Source organism: Chaetodon auriga, chromosome 9, assembly GCF_051107435.1.
Source record: "Chaetodon auriga isolate fChaAug3 chromosome 9, fChaAug3.hap1, whole genome shotgun sequence".
Classification (NCBI taxonomy): Eukaryota; Metazoa; Chordata; class Actinopteri; order Chaetodontiformes; family Chaetodontidae; genus Chaetodon; species Chaetodon auriga.
The window spans coordinates 15,777,045-15,799,605 of NC_135082.1; the positions used below are offsets into that span (position 1 = coordinate 15,777,045).

The following is a 22,561-nucleotide window of genomic DNA, read 5'->3' on the forward strand; positions in this document are numbered from 1 at the left end:
CATGGTTGGTTCAGTCTCAGCGCTCTAAAAACCCATTGAACGCACCACACGGGGCACACAGACAGCATTCTGCAGCTAAAGAGCAGCATCATTTCCTCAAGAGCTGGTGGAGACCAAAAGCAGAGCTAGAAGAGAGTAAATATTGGAGTTATTTGTCAGGTGGACACAAACGCATCTCCAAATGGATGATAATATCGCTCCTTCACTGTTAAGTTGACCATTATTCACTCAAAGGTAATGAAATGTCGATGTTTCACAAATTATTGCACGTTTATGTCAAAACGTCTACTGTGAATGAAGTCTGTGGATGTGATCAGTGTTCAGATACGAGGAAAGATTGTGTCAAATTGTGTCGGACGGACTTTAGACAGGAGAGAACAGAAAAAACTGATGCTCATCAAACGCATCCGTGAAATCCAAAACATGAAAACACCGATCAGGAGCGATGAAATATCAACAAAAGAAACAGGCGGTTCATGGCTGTTACTGTTGGATTCCCCTGAAATGTTACGATTTAATCATGTCAGGGCAGGAAAGGCTTCAGTGGAAATGGCAGACCACCATCTTTTTTGATTCCAGGTGTTATACATGTGTAATGACACTAGGTGGCGCCTCAGGCCTGCAGTACCACCGAACGTAACGATGACCCCTTATCGGCCCATATAAACCAGAGCTATAAAGTGTGCTCATTTCCATAATGGCACTGGCAATTATTATCAGTCTTACACAATTACGTCGCAATAAAAATCACAGATGTACCCTCATTGGATGCAATTTCGTTGAAATCTTTATTCAGAAAAAAACATATTAACATTATTTATAACTGTCCATTTGACAATTTTGTCATCAACATACATTAACACAAAAATATGTGAACATTAGTTTGGTGGGGACGTGGAGGAAAATTGACAGATGTTTTCCAAAAAGAAATAGGATAAATAAAAGAATAAACTGTTCTCTAAAAATAAAAGCTTCTGCACATCAGCAAAGTAACGTGTGAGGAAGGCCAAGGAGATGGAGGTACCATCTCTCTGCTGCAGCTTCGGAGGCGACCATCGATCCAGATGATCGAGTCTGCAGTCCGTTTATGGATGTTAAAAAAAACCAAGACCTCAAACATGTCAAAAACAGAGTTGATATATACAGACACCATTTAGGCCCTTTGATTTTTTTTTTTCTTTTTTCTTTTAGAGAACAACATTGATGAAAACATTCCCCATTCTTCTTGGTTCTCAGTTTCAGTCAAGTAGAAACTGATTCCTGGACGGCTTCATTCAAAATGTACATGTAAGTGTATGAACCGAACACTGGTAAACATGCGTCAGTGTCCAAAGACACAAATAAAGGTAGGAGAGCTCGGTCATCTATGGTTACTCGTGCTGCATGGGGCCCCCGGGGCCCCTGAAGCCTTTGTACAGCTGGGTCTAAATGGTTAAGAAGGCAGCCAAGTCAGTCAGTCAGTCGATTTATAAACACCTAGGCTAAACTGGTTTTACATGCAGCATCTTTTTGCTTGATTGTTGAAATTATTTAGTTCATTTTTTTATTTTTTCATTTTTTTTTTGGCTCGATTTGAGTTGTGTTTCACGGCAAAGTAGCACATGACACAGCCCCAGACCAGAAGCAGAGTCCACAGTCTGCGAAGCTGAAGGGCCTGTTTCAACAGACACATGACTGAAACACAGTGTGTGGAGCAGGTAGATGAGAGTGCGTCCTCATTTTAGGCCGCGGCGCCATAACCTGTGAACTTCTGCTTCTACCTGCGGGACTGTCAATGTTTTACCCCACTGAACACAGACCAATTGAGCTCAGAGGCGTCTGGGTGCACTTGGGTTAAGGGGAGGGTCCCGAGTTCATCCTTGCACATCACATGTATCATTTTAAATTGTCACTGTCATCATAGTTACCATCATTAACATCATTTAACGAGAAGATACAAAAACAGAGGTGGGGGGAGTTGATCTGAAATCAAACGGCCAGTTACATAAACGGCCCATTTTTCATCAGTGCCGCTGGTTGACAACCACGAAGGGTTTTTTGTTACACAAAACAGTGGGCAAGGGATAAGAATAGGCTTTGCTCGAGCACACAAATACAGAAAGGAGAAGAGGAGGAGGAGGAGGAGGAGGAGGAGGAGGTGGAGAAAGCAAAAGAGCCTGAAGAAATGAAAGAAAAAACTCAAATACAAACATGTAAACGTCTCTCCAGTCCGGGGGGTGTTTATCCCCCTCAGACGCTGAGCTGTAGCAATCAACACACCACCAAGCACAATCCAGAGGTGAACAATCAAGAAATCCACAGTTCAGACAATTTTGCAATCCATAATCCATTGTGTAATCCAGCTTGTTCCCTCTCTAGCCCTTTCTAGGTCCTTTCAGTTCTGGGAGGCTGGGGAGGAGGTGATGGAGTGTGTCAAAGAGTAGACCTAAACGTGTGTGTGTGTGTGTTTTCTGAGTGGTGTGTGTGGGTGTGTTAGGCATATTCCTGTGGGTATATGTCCGCAGATGTGTACATTCTGGCATAGTTGTGTGATCAGGTGTAAACTCGTTTGTATCCACCGCTGACATCCGTTCATTAATGCATCTCAGAGTTGAGTTTGTCCTGGAAGATGTACAGGTTGTTGGTGGCGGCGATGGCGATGATGTTCTCGGTCGGGTGCCAGGCCGTATGGAGGATCTTCTTGGTGAAGTCCAGGCTGTCCACGCTGATGTCGTCCTTCCGGCGCTTCCCTCCGGCCGCACAGACCCTCCGCGGCTTCAGGACCGCTCGGGGTTTGCTGCTCTCTCTTGACGCCTCCAGGGTCACGTCGCGTTTGGTGTTCCGGTCGAACATACGGAAGAAGTTGTTGTAGGCGCCGGTCATGATCACACTGAAACGAGGAAGAGAGGAAGGCTCAGTTACTGCTGTCTTCACTGACTACAAACTAACCTTAACCCTCCACTACATGACTAAAGGTAAAAGGTCCCTTCCACCAAACCATAACATGAAATGTGAAAAGTCTGAAAAACTCTAAAGTACTTGTAGGAGTCCTGCTCATGCTTGATAATCCAGAAATCACGCTCTCAACTGGAACTCCTTTCAGAATAAATCAGAAAACTGTTCACAGTAACATCTGTGGATTATCCAGAGCAGCCAGGCCTGTTTCTGGAAAGAGATACTGCTGCTGAATTTTTAGATGTTATGCTTTTCATAGAGGGATATCTCCAAATGTTAGCAAGCCTTACCCTTAAGGGGAAATGAAAAATGTTTTAACTTCTGGGTTTTTTTTGTCTGTTTGTTGGCAGGATTACAGAAAAACTGCTGGCCTGATTTTCATGAAACTTAGTGGAAGGAAGGAATTTTGGATCTGAACCACAGGGGGGCTACACTAAGTATTTTTCACTTTTGTTAACGCTGCGAGATCGGACATTTGCCCCTGGCGGAATAAATGCCATACACCTTAAAATCCAGTAGGTGGTAGTAAAGTTCAACAGTGAGAACACATAGCCGGTGGAAGACAAAGCATGACTCCACATCACAACCTACATTCACAGGTGATCCTCTGAGGTAGCAGACACATGTAGCTGCTCAAACCTCATACAGCGAGCAGCCGTTACGGAGCATTCATGGTACAACTGTAACACCATTTTTCTCTCAAACTAAGGTTTAGCTGTGGAAACGTACATTGTGGTTTACACAAAAGTATGTGAAATATCCAATTTAACATAATAAATGCACAGCTGAGATGATGAGGCTTCAAACAGGCACAAACATGCATATCATAGAAGAGCAGACTACTGGCCTCGGTGGAGGTATGTGCTCTCTGAGTGCCCTTATAGTTTATCATAGTTACCTATAATCGACCCCACAAAACATATGAAAGCACCTGATTTACATGTTCTCATCTTGGGACATTCAGTCATCACAGGTAAGGACACACAAAACCACATGCGGATACTTCAGGTACCTGTCTGAGCCGTTCCAGGCGCACTCGAACTTGTCAAAGATGCAGTCGTTCTCGTAAAGGGAACACAACTTGCTGCGGAGGTAATCATGAACCTGGAGGAAACACACACGTACACAGGCGCACACACACACACACACACACACACACACAGGTATGATTAGAAATGAGTCCACAGCTGCTTCACTCCCACGTATTGACTCTCTATATAAACTATAAATACAAGAAGAAGCAGAAGACACACACACACACACACACACACACACACACACACACACACACACACACACGCACACACAAACAGCACTCAGCACAGACAAAACACATTAAATGTGGGCAAGTTGTAACACAAACCTCCCAGAAGGCAACTCTAATAAGACACAACAGCAGCCCTCAGCAATACGAGGGCCAGGAGTACATTTTAATCTAAACTCCTTTTCCATATCAGTAAATCCATTAACATCCAAACCCACCAAGGGCATGATAACAGAGACACACATGTGAACCCACACACACACACACACACACACACACATTCACTGACTAATAACTCTTTTCCCCCGTGCTTTCCTTCGACCTGCCTGTGTCAGCACTGTGTCTGCCCAGTGATGCAAAGGGTTGAAATCTACACCTTCCTCCTGCCGCCGTGTTCCGCATTAAGCCCCCTATTTTCACATTCTGCATAAAGTCAGCAGTCAACAGTCGCTTCGCAATCGATAAACGGTCAAGCTGAGGTCGGCTCATGGTTGTACATCAAACCTGGTGACATTTTGGTTTTCCCCTCTGGGTCCTTCTGCTCGGGGTGAAATGATATAGTGTCAGCTGAAGTTGAATATATATCTTCTTTTTTTTTTTTTCCCGGCCCGCATGATCTCTGATTTAGAGTACAGCACCTCGTCCCTCATGGATTTGTGCATATTTTTCATTTTCCAGGAAGAAAAAGAGAGTAAATTTACCAAAACAATAGCAGCTTAGCCCTGAAATCCCATTTCTCTCCTGTTTCTCTCAGTTTACTCCATTCAACCTCTGCCATCTCTTCCTCACCCTCTCATTTACAAACTCTGCCCTCATTCCTCTCTCCTCCTCTCATCACACCATCCTCTTCCTCCCTCCTTCCCTCCCTCCACCCCCTTCCTCCCCCTCCATGCTGCATTGCAGATCTAGGTGTTGGGCGCTGTGTAAGGTATCCCTCCTTCCCGTTTCATTTCATGAGTGGAGGCTCGGCAGCCTATAAATAGCTCCAGTGCGTCTTAGCCTCCCACTCCTGGCTGCCTCATGGGCCCTCACACGTCAGGCAAACACACACACACACACACATGTTCACCCAGGCGCCTGCGGCAGGAATACTAAACACACACTGAAAAAAGAGTTGATAAATACTTGTACTGTGCATAAACAGGAGCTGGTGTGGCCTATTGTAACACTTAGACGTGACACAAGAGACAAATTGAGTGTGGATGTGTGAAAGATACCATCGATAGAATAAAGCTCTTTTATCAGCTTTGTACTTTGTTTTTCTTTATGTGTACACTTTCAACTTACAGCATGTCAGGTCCACTTAATCACCGTCAAACACACACATCATAAGCGACTACTTGCGTTTGTCTCATGCATGATCGGCCAAACGCACAGAGATGCATCTACAGATTAAAGTCCGAACTTGGGCCACGTCGAGGGATTGTGGTGATTCTGCACTGACGAGAAGAAGTGCATTCTCTGGCCCGTAATCAATCCAATCATCCTTAAAAGGTTTGGGAAAAATGTAATCATCGGTAAGTACTCCGATTCTGAGAGTAAACCGTCTTCCCATGATTCATTTCTGTCTCCAATTCTGCATATTTCCAGGATGACAATGCCCTCTTTCAGCAAAGAGACAGTTAGTCACTTAGCAGTTTGGACAGTGGCTTCAGTCACAAACACGTACATCGAGGAAGTGAACTCCTAATTCTTCTGTTAGTAGAAGCTCTGCTCGAAGAGCGTGAGCAGCAACACTAGACTGTGCTGGAAGAATAAATCCCCCACACAGCAAACACCTGACCTGTGCTCAATATATCTCATGAATCTAAAAGATTTCCCCTTGCTTAGTATTTTGATGACAGTGGTGAAGAGTCCAAAAAACGGTCCAAAATCCCCTCATGTTTTATTATATTAGCATCTGTATTTGTTTGTTATTCATTTCTTTCCTTGAATTTGCCACCGATCTGTAACTTCAAACAGCCATGAACATTTTCGGTATCTTGGACTTGGAAAGATGCAAGCTCACACATAAGCATGACTAAGTGATGACAGCAGGTGTTGGAGGTGTAAGATAACAGAAGGCACTCTCGCCTCACGCTCTGTGGGACTGCTCCGTGATCAAACTTTCATGGGAAAAAATAGTGAACCACATGGAAAACGATGGAGAGGTTTGTATTTCAAAGCGCCCTCGATTAACTTCACTGTGTGATTTCTCTGGTGCACCTGGAGCTATGATTTAAAAATGGGTTATATTCATTCATTTGAATGGAAGTGGTAACATTATTAAAAAGCAGTCAGAATGGCCTGATGTTAAAATAATCATTATTGCTTATTTCTCAGCAGCAGGGTGTGTGTGTGTGTGTGTGTGTGTTTGTGTGTGTGTGTGTGTGTGTTTGTGTCTGTCATTGTCTTCATGTGGGTGTCATTTTATGCAATTGTGATTTATGTAAAGTGGTTCTAAAAAACAAAAACACAAAAGCAGGACGTGGTGGCAGCAGCATGTGGTGTTAGTATGAAGGTGTCAGCAGAAACTAATGAGATTGAGACTGAATGTTAACGGTCAGCTGACGAAGCAAGAATAAAATAGCTAATAAGCTGGGAAACCACACCGACCACACTCTGCTTGAATACACTGCAGAATATTTGTGGTGTGCCAAGAGTAGTTGGTGTAATGTAGAGTGGCTGGAGTTTCCATCTTATACTGGGTTAGCAGAGAAAACGAACGATCATTCAACATCATTGTATTCATATGATCCACAATTATTTCAGCCCTCTGGGAAATGAGTGGATTCAAAAAAAAATATGTTAATGCTTCCTCGTCTGCTCGTCAGCTCACCTCACCCAGAGTAAATTTGCTCTCAGCCCAGAAGGAACCTCATCACACCAAATATTCATTCTTGTCTTTTTTTTTTTTTTTGTATTTCAGTGCCTGTGCTCTTCACATGCGGTTGGTCACACACCTGGTATGTCTCCAGGGGCTTGCTCTCCATGTTTAGGTCCCAGACTTTGGCAGTCAGGTAGTCTCTGGTGAGCAGGTAGCGACCGCTGTGGCTGAACTTGACATCCGACACCGAGGAGATGATCTCAGAGAAGAAGGAGCGGGCGCTGGGGTCCTCGGGCTCCTCGAACACTGCAGACAGTGGGAGAGGAGGGTGAGCGCTGTTAAGCCATATGACGCACGGAGACGCAGTCAGTATGTGTGTCTTTATCTCATGTACAGATAGTGAAATCTCTCAGTCTATATGTTGACTGTAGGCTACGAGGCAAACAGACTGTAGTGTGTGTTTATTCACAGGTTTTGCTTCTGTGTGTAAACATCAGAGAGAACAATCAAAAGTCTCCTAAAAATAACAATACTAAGAGAGAAGCCTGGTAAATACAGGCATTTCTCGTTGAATGCAACAAACAAAAAATAATCCCTTGCTGCTTGTTGCCATGCTCCAACTGAACGCAATTCGCAGTGTTCACTGCACTCGTGACTCACGCTGGTCAGAGCTGTAAAACTCATGGGAGACTGGCCAATTCAGCTCAGGAGTAAACAGGAAAGTTGGGAAATCATAAATCCGAGGCATAAGAGAACATGTGCCATGAGCTGAATTGTTGTCCCTTAAGGACAGCAGATTTATGGGTAAACTTACTTTGTTCTATATTAATGAAAAAGTGGACCTAGAAAGGACAGGTGGAAAGACATTTTATCAAAAGGCGAAAAATGTTCCAAAAGAGACATATTGTTCCAAAACCACGAGGAAATCAAACTTCTCACGCTTCAGATTTTAGATCATTTACTCTTGACAAATGAATGAACCTGACATTTTGCAGCTTTCAGTTAATTCACTGCAAGTCACAACAGTTTATATTTTCAGTGTCAAATGTTGGAATGAAGCACCAAGGAAGGCAGACCCCGCTCGTAACTACAACACCTGACTCCACAAAGTTCACAACAGAAGGCAGTGATTTCAGTTTTACGAAGTGTTCCTGAGCCCCTGCAGTAAGACCCTTTATGCAATCATGTGTTCACAAAGTGGTGAACTTCACTCCATGCTGGCTTGTCAACGACTGAGCCTTTCCAGGATGCCCCTTTCATACCCAATCATGATATGAACACCTGTTACCAATTAACCTGTTTCCCTGTGGATTACTCAAGAAACACCTGTTTGACGCTTTCCCAGTCTTTTGTTGCTCCTGTCTCAACTTGTTTGAAATGTTTGACTGGTATCAAATTCAGAATAAGCAGATATTTATAAAAATCGAAGTTGATGAGATAGAACGTTTAATTGTCTTTGCACTGTTTTCAATTGATTATATGTCAAAAAGGATTAAGAAATGATCACATTCTGGGTAATTTCCGTTTTACACAGCGTCCCAACTTTTTTGGACACACAAATAAACGAATAATGATGATCCACTCTGATGGATTAGGTATCTTAAGATGACTTTCACACAATAAATAATTACAATTTCTAAAACCATAAAACGTCTGACTGCCTTAAAGGTAGAAGCTTCATATAAAAATGTAAATTTCAAAATTTACCTTGTCTGACTTGACGTTCATCGGCTAAAACATACAGTATCCAGTATCAGACATTTTGACCTTTTAAGAAAAAAGTATGACGTGTACATCTACAGCGCAGCTCTCAGCAGGTTTACTCACATTTGGAGTGTTTGTCACACAGTGCTGCTTCTCTCATGTCACAGAGGCGCAAGGTGCCTTTGCTGCTGCTATAGACAAACAGGTTACAGTGGTGGGGGTGAAACTCCGCCGCTGTGATCACCTCTGTCAGATCCTCCATGTTGGCTGGCTTGATATCCACGATGTCTGAGAGAGAGCATCGCTTAGGAAAACAACGAAGAGAGTCAACATTGCAGGGCCTGCAGTTTGTTTCAGCCTGAACTGACGTACATATGCATTCATTCACCCTTTTAACACTAGCTGACACAATGAGGGACTAATTCGTTTGTGTTTGAGTTTGAGTGGAAACCCACACAGATGCAAAATCCACACGCAAAATTAAAGCACAAGTCTATGTAAATGTATACGAAAACAACGCAATGTAAATAATTTACAGGAGAAATAAAGCAAAGCAATATAAATATATCTTGGGGGAATTGTTAAGAGAAAAGTAATTCCATATTCAGAGAAAATGTAATATTATAAATCCTGTCTGGGTCAGGGATGTGACTGTACTGTGTCCTATTGAGCTGGATTAGAACTCAGAGAGAGGCTGAAATATTTATGCAGCCTTTGAATTATTCATTAAGCTACATTTTCACTCCTCAAGAATAATATTCCCCTCCCCCAACACTGTGTGTCTTTGTGCATTTCTTTTTACAACAAAGTGGGATTTGCTTTGTGGGAATTTAGTGTGTCCGTGTGTGTGGGCAGAGATTGATAACTGAGCATGTACGAGCGTCTATGTGTTAATGTATGCATGAATTATCCGCGTCCTTGTGATTTAATAAGTCTATTCCTGCTTTTATATGCATTTGTGCGTGTGTGTTCACGCCTACATGACTGCTTGGAGGCTTGTCTCCTCACTCTGCGTGCACACTACGAGCCACAAAAGATACTGAAGCTGCGGTCAGTGATGTCCAGATGCCAGAGGTTGATCCTCAGGTCGTCAGCTGACATGTAGGTCTCATAGTCAGAGTTGACAGAGATGGAGTTGACATGGTAGGTGTGGGCGTTGGCGAACACTCGCCGCGGGCTCACCTCCACCATCAGGTCCATTGGCTTCAACACCGGCACCTTGAAAAGAGCAGTTAAACATCCCATATAACAGATTAAAGAGATGGCCCAAATACAGATAGTAGATTCAATTTGAATAACTTAATCGTATCATGAATTAATATTTAATGCATTACTTCCTTTGACATCAATTGCACATTATTACGAGAAACCCTAACTTGCTCACTCAACAGCAAGATTCAAGAACCAATTCAGTGCATGACATACAGCTCATTTGGCAGCATTTTCATACCCTGACATTTGCATTAACATGCAATTTCATTGTCGATGCGTGATTTACATTTTTCTGCACACCTTAAATGTGTTTCATTTGCATACTGCACAGTGGGAGCTCCATCACCACACAGATAAATGTATTAAGACCTCTACAAAGAAGGACACACCACACTACGACGTGCAGCTGCGTCCAGATTACCAAAAATTCACCGCAAATAGAAACACTGATGCTCCGACTAATTGAGATCCAGTGCAGATGTTGTACTGCTGTTCTGTGCAGCTGGAGATCGAGGTTTTCTCCACCCCCACACACTCACACATACACACATATACTATTGCGCCAGTGACCCATTTTTGCACATGCTAACACATCAGTACCTACTGACCCAGTTATGTTGCACAAACGACTGCATGAATGTTTGAGTGTGTGCACGAGATAGATAGATAGATAGACAGATAGATAGATAGATAGATAGATAGATAGATAGATAGATACCTGTAGGGAGGTGACAGTGGAGATGTCCTTGATGCGACCCTCCTCATCCTTCAGGTTGTATCCCTCTGGCCGTTTGTCTCTTTCACTCACCTTCCACAACTTAATGGTCTTATCTGGGAAACAGACATAGCCATTAAGCAATCAGATAAGAACAGATATTTGAGAGTGTAACAAATGAAGAAAAGGTGCTTGTTCATACGCTCTGAGGTTGGGGAGCTACCTGGCGATCTTAGATTGGATGCGATTTAACTTTCAAGAGGGGAATTTCATCTCAAATTGTTACAGCTAAAAGCCTGAAATCTTCACAAAAAGAAGAGCTGTGTAAGAGCATAAAGAGACAGTCAAAAATCTAAATGACTTAATAGACGGGATAATCCAGCACACTCCACACTGTCAGCTCTGAAAGGCAGTCTGGACTCTGAAGCTCTAAATGAGCTCTCAGCGAGGTTTTGTTTAACCAACACTGTCACACACACAAAGTCTCTGTATTATATTGAAAAAATGACAGCAAGCATTCCAGCAGCAGCATTACCCAACTGCTGAGGCAAGTCTGTCATTTTTCATACCCTCAATCATAAATAATACAGTACTTAAATAAATCAATAACATGGCGCTCAGGGAAAATCTATAGATCTTCCAATATAGCCATAAAATGAGAATGTAAACTGATGATGGGGCCTCTTATCCAAGGCAGACTAAGTCCTAATGCACTCTCTCATTCGGCGAGGGAAAATCTGCTTTCTGACCTACGAAACCCAAGTAATACATTTTAAAAACATAATGGTTCAAACTGGTTCAAGGAAGTTTCCCCCACAAATATCAGCCAAGCACATCACTACTTCATCATCTTCCTCTAAGACACAGGGATGTACGTGGAGTCTCTCACCATTGGTGGAGAGGAGGAAGTGTGCGGCGTTCTGCTGAGGCAGCCATCGGATCTTATTGATCTTCTCCTCGATCTCCAGACTCTTAAGGTAGTCGAACTCGGGCTCATGGCTCTGAAAGGTGCTGTAGACGTTATATTCTCCCTGGGAGAATGGCTCAGTCTTGCTCTGCGGAAAGAAAAAGGAGGTACATGGAAAATGCGCATGAACGATCCCAGAGCAATGTCAGACCCGGGAGCCTGAGCCAGCGTCCGTCACCTTGATCATGTGGAGAACGGACACAGCAGGAGCATTAACAATTTATCAGTCAATCTAGAGTGTAGCTGGAGGGGAACAGTGTGCGTTCATCGCTGCTCTCAGAGCTTGAATGAAAAATTATATGTTTGTGTGTATGAGTGTGAGTGTTTGGTGTGTGTGTGTCTACCTCAGGTTCCCTCTGAAAGATGACCACTCGGCCCCCTTTGTCCCCTGTGGCCAGGAGCTCTCCGGTGTGGTTGAACTCAACAGTGGAGATGATATCAGCTGCAGGGAGAGAGTCGTAGAAACAAGGATGGAGGAGGAGAGAAAAAGAGAGAGAGGGTGAGGAAGATCAGCAGGGTAAGAGAGAGAAAAAGCAGCCATTAGCTAATTGACCACACATCATCATTCATCTATATAATCTGTTTATCCGACTCTAAATTATTTAACCAGTCAACAGTCAATGCATTAACATGTAAGTGGATTAAAATATGCAAATGAAGGTGTCAAATGAAACAATATTTGATCACTAACACAAATATTTTGCAATTGTGCATAAAATTTCAGATCACATTCAGATTATACAGTACATATTATCAACCCTTCCAAAAAAATACAACAAACACACACACACACACACACACGCACACACACACATCCAAGCACACGCAGCAGTTTCACATTAGGCACAGGTGTTATCTGTGTTCCAGTATGACACACACATAATGACGCACACTATGACACTCCAGTACACATGAGATTACAGTGTCACTTGAGTTCATCATGTGTGTGTGTATGTGTGTGTGTGTATAGGAATAACTGCATACCCTATAATCTCTGTATAGCCTCAAAGCGTAAACACATCTTAGAGTGTACTTTTCATTACTGATTAAATATCATTCCACTCTAATTTTTCATTTGCATATTTGCGACAATTAACCACCTCGAGCTGTGTGTTCCCAAACACCGACACAGTCTGACTCAGTGACAACACTGTAACATGAGGAGTATGCACGTTATTAACCACTTAACATTTACTGCCTCATTGCTTTGAGCGGACCTTCCTGCATCACACAGTACACAGAATGGCTGTGCTGTCTAATGAAGGGCATGTAAGCATCATATTTGAAGCTTGAATCTGGATTAAGGTGGCATGAATCCCCCCTCCCCCCGTCTTTCTATCAGCTGTACTCCTTTGGACTACACTCCATACTGCTGCTGCAGCTAACCTGGAATGAAGCCATGTAAAGTCATCTCAGGTCACCTACACCTCACAGATCACGCTAGATCCACGAGCTATGGTCATGAACAGATAAATGTAAAAATCCAGCATCATATAAACATTTCTGACACAGGCCCGTACTTTGACCTGCTTTGTCATCATCTAGATTCACGCTTTCAGTCAAAACCAAATTTATCTGCACAGAACAAACAAGTAAAGAACTGAATGCTCAGCTCAGCTGTGAAATTTCAAGTCTGTTGGGCGGTTGGGCTGTTTTCACACTTGTAAATACAAAGCCTGCGTTACGGACAGACAATTGTTGGCATTGCTGATCACCATGGTGATAGCTTCAGTGACTGGATAATCTTCAAAATGGTCAGAATCAAGCGTAGCAACAACAAAAGCACAGATTCTTAAGCTTTCGTTATCTAAATTTATCCACATGTTGCTGTCTTCACATGACACCCACCAACATACTGAATCATGATACACACAAAACTGGTTCAGTTCAGCAGGTTAGACGCTGGTTTATGAGGCAGGAAGTGAGACGATCTTCCAGACTGACCAGTCACTGCAGAAATGGTTCCAGCACGTACCCTCCCTTAGAACCACAACTCATCAACTTGTCACTTTAGCAGATAGCTGTTCCCCCCATTTCCTGTTTTTATGCTAAGCTGCCTGACCCCTTAGCCATCGCTACATATTTAGCTTGCGGATTTCCCAGTGTCAAACTGTTCCTTCGAATAATCTTTCCATCACTACTGAGGTCTGGTTCTTTACATCCAGTTCCACTTTACATGCCACTGTGCTCTGCATTAAAACATCACTTTAACTTAACACCTGACACATCTTACTACAGTGAAAGTGTCTAAAACATTAGCGGTAAAATTCGTTATACGCAACTTGCAATTGACTAACCTAGCATAGATGGTGACTTAACATAAACAATCTAACAATTCTGTGCGTAGAATTATGTCTGATGGAACGAAAAAAACAAGCAATGTTGCTTTTTTGACTGTAAACTACTCATTGCTGGCCACAAAAATCTATAAACCAATTCCAATTCAGAACACAAAACCTACAGTTATTTCCAAATTGTGTTCAAGGTAATCGAGAAAGAAACTGCACGACCCACAGGCATGGTCGATCCTTCAAAGCAGTTCTGCCTCACAGAGATTTTTGTACGGGGAAAGTCTGCCACTGCACTACCACATAATCAAATCATGTCTTCAAAAGTGTCACAGATTAGATTTCAAAATAAGACTTATTTCAGATACGGCATCCCTCCAAGCCTCCGACAAAGGAGCGCACTAAGCTCAGTTCTGATAGAAAAGAACATGGTCCTCAACAAGCACTGACTGTGAAGAAAATGGAGCAAATTTATTGAGAGTCGGAGTGATTCAAAGCTGTAGCCTTGCCTATTTTGCGGTGGCCTTGAGAGACAGAGATTTTATGATGAGGGGAGGCAGGGACTGCTCCTCAATCTCTACACCAACACAACCTTATTCACCCCGTTCCTCACACACTTCATATATTACTGGTTGCCTCTTTCTCTCTCTCTCTCTCTCCATCCATTTCGTGATCTCTCAGCCATGGCGGTACCTTCTTTATTCTTCAGTTTCAATTTCTTTCCTCTATTTCAGGCTTTCTCTCGCTCTCTCCATCCCTCCCACCCCACACGTTCTTTTGTCATCTCTCATCTCGTGTTCCCTGGTTTCTCTCTTTTGCCCCATTTCACTCTCTCATTTCCTTCTTGGTTGTCTATCCACATTCGGCTCGCTCTCTCTCATCCCTCCCCCACGACACTCTGCTGCCTGGCTGTAGGAGAGCATGTACGTAGTGGTGGCAATGCTGGTGGTGGAAGAATGGGAAGGATGGAAGGGAGGTGGAGGGAAGAGGTGCCGGGGCGGAGGCGGTGGAGGGGTCCGTCGGTGAGCAGGGGTTGCCATGGTAACAGGCTGAGCCAACCAGTAGCGGCGGTACTCGTTAACGGTTAGCCGTATGTGGCAGTCTGGTGAAGGAGGAAGTGGGATTCATCAATCCAATCCTTGCAGGAAGAGCGAGCGTGGTAAAATAATTATGGTGCTACATTGCTAGAGTAGTACCAGGAGATGGAGCGGACACTATGGTCCAAATTGAGGATATGCAGATAATTAATGCACACACACACATACACACACACACTTGATGGCACTCATACAAAAACAGACCCCTGCGCATGAAGTGAAATTCACAAACGCACATACATAGAGAACGCACACTGGGCAGCTTTGAATGGTAATGATGCACAGCAAATGTGTGTGCTTCATGCTCAGTGTGTGCGTGTGTGTGCGCACAATCCAACGCATTTACAGATAACTATGTGTCCACTCAAGTAGCACAGAGAAAGAGCTAAGCTAAGCAAAACCACAGGAGCGGCACACAACACAGCTGAATAAAATATGGAGCACACACTCTCCTCTCTCATCTTCTGTCTGTTCTCAACCTGAAGCCTCTTTATCTTACCGTGTTTCTCTCTCTCTCTCTCTCTCTCTCTCTCTAACACACACACACACACACACACACACACACACACAGCTCACACCCATCTGTCTCTCTGAAGCTCTTTATTAGAAGATCACGAAAGAAAAATAAACCTCGAAGAATACAAACAACCACTGAAGAAGAAACAAGCACCATGAGCACTGTGGCTCTCGTCCAAGAGGAACCACTGGCCACTGTACTGATGTAATGTGTGTGTGTGTGTGTGTGTGTGTGTGTGTGTCTGTTAGGTTGTCAAGTTGTAAGTCAGTGTCTTATAATGTGGATGTGTGTGGATGTGTATAGCAAGCTAGCTGAGTCTCCCACAGACAGTCCATTAGCATCAGCAGGCCCGTCTGACTCATCGCCACACTGCCAGAGCTGGGGGAACACACTGTGACTGCAAGTGCATGCACCCACACATACAGCACACATCAACACAAAACAGCCCACAAACCTGAATGAACCCAATGGCACAGAGAAGCATTAAAAATGATGCACGAGTGATAAACACCACACATAAGCGCTCAAAAGCAATGTGAGGTGTTTACAAAGAGCAGCTCCCCAGTGACCATGTTGTCAGGAGACATGATTAGTCGATCAACAGAAAATAAATCAGTGACAATCGCGGTAAATCATTATTGGTTTAAGTGATTTATTGAAGGGAAATTCCAAGCTGTTTTTCTTTTTTTTATATCACTAGAAATGGAATATATTGAGAATTTGGGGATGTTACTAATTGTAAAAATAACAGCCAGTGATTAGTAATGAGTGTACTTGTTGATCAACAGAAAGTTAATCTGTATAAATTTTGGATGGATTTGATAATAGACATTTAAAGTGAGAGTAAACTGAATGTCTTGGGGTTTTTGGACGATCGCTTCGGCAATACAAGCAATCTGAAGGTGGACTTAGAAAGCAAAAATGAATCGATTAATCAAGAAAATAACAGGCGGATTAATCGTTAGTTCCAACCACAGTCGTTGGAACTAACGATTAAGAGGAGGTTTATGGGATAGATGAGGGTGGTGGCAGAGGTCGAGGGAGGTGGATTTCCTTATTTCTTTTTGTTAAGGCTACCAAAGGGACAGAGGGGGAAGCAGACGTCCTACAGTCCCAATTATAGATATCTTAGGTCTGGGTAAACACAGACCATTAAAGCTGAGCCAAAAACACATACTCCTTAAAAGCGAGGACAAGCCACCACTCAGCAGGAGATGTGTGTGTATGTGTTGGCGAGTGTGTGTGCAGGCTGCAGCTCAAGCACCCCGCATTTCCTGTGTACGTGTGCACAAGTGTGTGTACTCAATTACCCTGTAGAGAAATAAATGGGTTGGAGGCAGAGAGGGAGAGGCGGGAGTGAAGGAGACGAGGGGAGAGACTGCCGGAGGGAGACGTTAAATTGATCCCTGTCCTGCAGTTTTGGAGATATCTGGAAAAAAAAAACTGGTGCATGTGTTTGCGTTAGAGGTCCACATGTGTGGAGAGGAGTGATTTAAGCCCAGCACAGCAGGGAATCTGCCATTTCTCCAAACACACATCGGCGCAACAGAGCAGAGCTGGTGTGAGCCTAATGGTTATAGACACAAACAATTAGAATCACAAGCCAAGTCAGCTTCAGCTTCACGTGTGAAATGCACCTGTAATCCTGCTTTGCCTGCTTGCAAAGACATCTTCTAGCTGCGTGCACTGTCAGAGCTGCAATGTGTGACTCATTTTTGATAAAAATCAATTTGTTTTTCCAATAGATTTGAGAGACTGTAACATAAAAAAAAAGATTAGGACCTTAGCTGGTTTACATCCAATCTAACCCGGCGACATTGAAAACTGAGATTATGTGTCGGGGCCTCATAAATACTGAAATGTAATCCCTTATTCAGAGAACTCTCACTCTATTTTACAATGCCCCTCTAATCTTTCCGTGCAGATGCGTGTGGAGTTGAGCTGAAACGATTTGTTGATATAACTGTTGCCTTTTTTTTTTTTTTTAAACACAAAAATTGCCGGAAATTCTCTGATTCCACCCCGGATGTTGATCATAGCTTGGTTTCTGAGTCTTTTATAATCATTTTACAACTGCAATTTATCAATAAACCGAGAAAATAATCAGCAGATGAACGGATGATGAAAAAATAGTCCTGTGTGTGCATATGAACGTCTGCACAGTAGCTGTTCACGTGTTTAGAAATGTAGAGAGCGTGTCTGTGTGTGTTCATGTACATGGATGTGGGTGTCTGTGTGTCTTGTTCTGTATTAAACAAAAGTAAAAGTAAGATAGCTGTGCTTTGAAGGAGACGGGGTGTCGTCTGGTCACACTATTTAAAGAAATCAATTACACACACTGACACTCACACACACAATCCACACTGAAGCAGGCAGACTGGGACAAAAATAAAGAGGCAGGTACAAAAATAGAGACGCACAGAAAGGATGAAGCAGACAGACAGAGACAAAGTGATTTTTAAGATATTTATAACACTCATGTGAGAATTCACCTGACTCGAACTGCTCACACATGCACGCTTAATGATACACACTCTCACATTCAACCACCCACACACAGGTGCACACACATGAACTCTCATATCTCACGCTGGGGTCATGTGGCACAGCTGTGCGACATAGATACGACCTTTGGGATAGAAGAGGATAGAGCACACACCTTCAGTGTAAGAGGCAAACGGCTCGGGCTCCAGAGAAAGGGTAGTGATGTCGGAGCACAGGACCTGGATGGGGCTCAACATCCTGGGGGAGGACTCCAGGGTGGAGAGGGGTGGACAGGATGGGCGGAGCTCTTCAGGCTATAGCCAGGAGCAGCCCTGCAAGAGGAGCAAGGATGAGGGAAGGGAAGGGAGGAGCAGAGGGGAAGGAGGGAAGGAAGGCAGGAAGGCAGGAAGGCAGGAATCAAGGAAGTACCGGGAAGGGTGGGGTTGAGGGTAGGGACTGAGTTACTGCATCACCACATTTGGCCATGAGTACCCACCAGAGAAATAAATACTGATGGTGTATAAATGACCATTCTGTATCTACACAACATGATGTATTCACATGTTGGGTTTGGCAGGAAGGCTAGCACAGCATGCAGGACGGACAGAGATACACAGCTTGTGGGACAGAGTCCTAACATGTCTTAGTCGGTAGAAGTACAGATAGCTCTCACATTTCCCCAGAGGTGACAATGACTGACAAATACAAGAGAGCAGTGAGAGCAGGTGAAAGCGCACTTGCTTATGACTAGCAATTATTTTCATTATTGATTAATCCGTCAGCTGACCATTACGACATGTGCTAATCTTAGGTTGCTACTGGCCAAAAGCAATTTGTGTGAGCAACAGTTGAAAAAGGAATACAGTCTGACATGATGTGAAATGAAGTAAATATTCATGTCTGAGATGCTGCGATCAGCAAATGTTTGGTATTTTTACTTTTAGAATTACATATACAATTCTTTTTTATACCAATGTGCTGTTTTTACAGTGGGCATAATGCACATTTAGCTTTAACTAAATTCTTATTTGTTTTACCCACTTCCTTCTTAACCATCCCAACAGTTTTCACTGAACAGCCCTGATATTTTTGTATGCTGCACATTAAAAATGAGTGTTAGTGTGCTTACATAATTTATGAAATGGAAACAGTCATAAATAATTTATCTACAAAACTGTCAAAAATGTCAAAAATCCTGAATTTTGATGCAAGATATATAATTGTTGTTACTATTTCCTCATCTATCCTTGAACCTAGTGTCACTCCAGTCAAAGGGGAGGTTGTAGCAAAGGGAAACATTGAGGGGAGAAAAAGGAGTGACAGGAAGGGAGTGAGACATGGAGGGAAGAAGGGAGGGGAGGGACGTTAAGGTAGAGGGAGGTTAAGCATCCCTCCCCTGCAGGAGTTAAAGGGCAGGGGAATCCCCACGGGAAGATCTACAGACACACTGTTACGTATGCGCACACACATATACACACACAGAAAACCCTGCAGTCACACACATACACACATACATACACGGACCTGAGCAAACAAAAAGACACGCAGTGTGCACTCAAAGACAGAGACATGAATATGAATGCAACACAGCACAAAAAAATAAAGAACGATGGAGACACACAGGAGCTTACAAAATACACCCAAGCATAAAATCACATGCACCACCTCTCTGTCTGTCTACCACCTTCTGTCTTTCTCTTTAACACACACACACAGACACAGACACGCAAACACACACACATACAGAGGCACATTGTGTTTGAGCAGCCTTTAGAGCACTGTTGGATAATTGTTTGGCAGACGCGCCACTTCAGTACTGGGCAATGCTGCGAGTTGCATTAGAGGGCCGATGGGGAAAGGAAGGGAGGGGAGGCAGTGGGGGATGGAAATGGGGAGGAGGACGGGGGATGGGGTGAACACGGAGGAAAGGTGGATGAGGTTGGAGTGGGTGTCGAACAAGAGGCAGGTGATGAAACATTTTGTCTGTTTGTGACAGAAAATTATCTCTTTTGGTTGTTATTATTCTTGTAAGACTGATTTTTAGAGCACAATTAGTACTACTTCTTCTTCTTCTGCAACTATCTGTTTTCAGGCTGTCCATGTGTCCACAGCTTTTTCAGACCAATCGTGGGTCCACCTCGGTGTGAGTCCATCAGCAATTCACCCTGAATAATGCCTGTGTCTGCCTGAGATGTGTGGAATAATTAATACTGCCATTATTGGTGGGTGGAGACGAGCTGTCAATCATATTGGCCAAGCATGAAAAGCAGCATGTTTATCATCACGGACTGTTGCTATGGCAATAATGGTTGGTTGGTGATGGATGTTAAGACTGATTTTCTGCCATGATTTCATCAAAATCCCTTTCTGAAATGGACAAAGACAGAGATTGGTCATGGAAACACTGTATGTATAAGTAGAGACAGATGCTCCCACACACGGAAACAAACAAAGACACACATACACACACACACAAACACAGATATTCCTCGGCAATACAATATGCACACACGCATTTACACACTCAACAGGCAGCACTACAGGTCCCCCCTGACTACAGTATGTGCTTCTGTGTGAGGGAAATGACATTACAGCACAGACACAGGAAGCATAGTAATTCCCTTTCTGCAGCGATACGAGGATCACAAATGAGCTCACAACACGTTCATGACCCCCAAATGATAATCCGCTGTTCTGGTCTAAGAGACGTGGCGAACAATGAGCTGAGTGTCAGAAACAGATTGGGGACAGACAGACGGGCAGGAAGGCAGACAGGAAAGCTAGAGTGCAGGTGAGATTAGTGGTGTAATTGAGATTAGCAGAAGTGGGGGTTATCCAAGGTAATAATCCATCTGTTTTGTGAAACAAACCAAAGGAATTTAGTGGTTTGCAAGGATTGTGTGCTGCTGGACTTTTTAATATTCCCCTGGCTGAGATGTGATACCCTAAAATATTCAATTTGAAACGCAAATGCGCCTGCTATATTCAAGAGGACAAAGTAACAAGACAGCGCATGTGTGTGAGTCAGTCACAATATGAGAGATGACATGCAGTGCAATGAGTATAAAATAACGTGATGGAAGATTCTGGCTCATTTTCCTGGAAACTAATGCTGTCACACACAAAAAATATTCTCCCACTCTCCGTCTTTGACACACAGACAAAAACAGAGACATACACACAAACACTGGGACACAGGCCAGATCAATTCTTCCCTGCAGTCTCACAAAGTAGCTATGTTACACAAGGTAAGAAGGCGGTTACAAAAGCACAAATTGAGAAAAAAAAAAAACAGATGAAAGGTGTAGGACACAAGGAAATTGTGAAAGGGGGGTGCAGAGGAAAACTGGCCTATAATGGTTTAATTTTGCAGAGTGGAAGGTGTTTTGCTCCATAGTTCTTGTTGCTTTCTGCAACTCAGTCTGAACACTGATCAACACAGAGCTCACAGACCCTGAGGAAGCCATCCTGACCTTTTTTTTTTTTTTTTTTGCCAAATAGACAAGCATACACACACTTTGTCACACACATAAACACACTCTCCAGAACTCAAAACATAGATACACACTCACGTGGGGGCACACTTAAACACTCATTTTGTAACATATAGACACATGCAGCTTCCTCTGTCGTCTTCTTACCTTCAGTCACATAGTTGTGGTCGGGGAGGAAGCCGTGGTGGTTGAGCGTCGGGGTGGCGTCAGTGTCTTCGCCCATCGGCGGGGCTGGGGGGAGCGCCCGTCTTGGTGGGGCAGCGTGGTGGTGGCAGATCGGTGGTGGAGGGGGTGGTGGGGATGCCGGCCAGCACAGCGCCCATACTGCTGCCCGCCAACGCCTCCTCAGCACAGGGGCGCAGAGCCGGGCATCCTAACCTTAAATGGGGATGAGGGGCAGGTAGGGAGGGAGTGGGCCTGTCCCGGAGGAGGGATGGGAGCGTGGAGGAGTCCACACAACTGCTTCCGAGAGCCAAATGCAAACCTGCGGAAAGAGAATTATTTGAAAAGAGTTCAGAAACTGCAAGGGTGAGCTTGATTTGTGCCTCACAACAGCACACATAACTGGTGTGGTAAGAAAAATGCAGTGCACCTCGTGTCCACCCTGCAGCTGCTGAGTCCAGGTGTGGCCACACCAATTCTACTCTCACAAACACACACAACATACATAGCCCTGTGCTCTCACAATTGGTAAACTCCGTACTTGTTCATGGATGCTCCACGAGAAGAGATGAGAGGAGATGAAGAGGAGGAAGGAGGAGGAGGAGGAGGAGAGTGGGGGGAGGGGAGAGAGGGATGAGCTGAGCCCCTGGTCGGTGTATCTGCAGTGCTGCTGCTTCTGCAGTGAACTCACACGCATGGACACACATATACAGTGGGACAAACACACACTCACCTACACACTTGGCAGCTTGTGGGTCAGGTACTCCTCAGTGGATCCTCCATGAATAGCGTCCCTCTCCTCCTGAGCGGCTAACTCTCTCTCTGGTTTCTCAGCTGATCCAGTATGAGGAGGAAAATCCTGCTGGCCCTGCGTTCTGCTGCAGTCTGCGCTCTGGCGTATGTATGAAAGGCAGAGT

The 22,561-nt window shown here is 43.9% G+C and overlaps 1 protein-coding gene across 3 annotated transcripts; it reads right to left on the reverse strand.

Moving 5' to 3' along the window:
• Positions 1-764: 764 nt before the first annotated feature.
• On the reverse strand, positions 765-22,561 carry LOC143325578 (serine/threonine-protein phosphatase 2A 55 kDa regulatory subunit B gamma isoform). Of its 3 annotated transcripts, none has more exons than XM_076738750.1 (11): positions 22,378-22,561; positions 21,630-21,966; positions 18,164-18,320; positions 11,947-12,044; positions 11,525-11,690; positions 10,639-10,751; positions 9,749-9,926; positions 8,832-8,996; positions 7,141-7,310; positions 3,947-4,038; positions 765-2,869 (listed from the first exon to the last, which is right to left on the reverse strand). In XM_076738750.1, exons 3-11 carry the CDS (start codon positions 18,243-18,245, stop codon positions 2,575-2,577), a joined length of 1,359 nt encoding a protein of 452 aa, XP_076594865.1. In that variant the 5' UTR covers positions 18,246-18,320; positions 21,630-21,966; positions 22,378-22,561; the 3' UTR covers positions 765-2,574. The 3 variants fall into 3 exon arrangements, with proteins under 3 accessions (XP_076594865.1, XP_076594866.1, XP_076594867.1); XM_076738751.1 differs by lacking the exon at positions 22,378-22,561 and adding an exon at positions 22,075-22,333; XM_076738752.1 differs by lacking the exon at positions 18,164-18,320 and having other exon boundaries at positions 22,378-22,545.

What these genes read in the sequence shown, in the direction of transcription:
- LOC143325578 (XM_076738750.1), bottom strand. Translation starts at nt 18,245, where the DNA reads ATGTTGAGCCCCATCCAGGTCCTGTGCTCCGACATCACTACCCTTTCT. An exon ending in AGCCCCTGGAGACATACCAG is followed by an intron (nt 4,039 to 7,140) that starts GTGTGTGACCAA and finishes TGTTTCCTCCAG; the next exon opens with GTTCATGATTACCTCCGCAG. An exon ending in GCCTGGAACGGCTCAGACAG is followed by an intron (nt 2,870 to 3,946) that starts GTACCTGAAGTA and finishes TCCTCGTTTCAG; the next exon opens with TGTGATCATGACCGGCGCCT.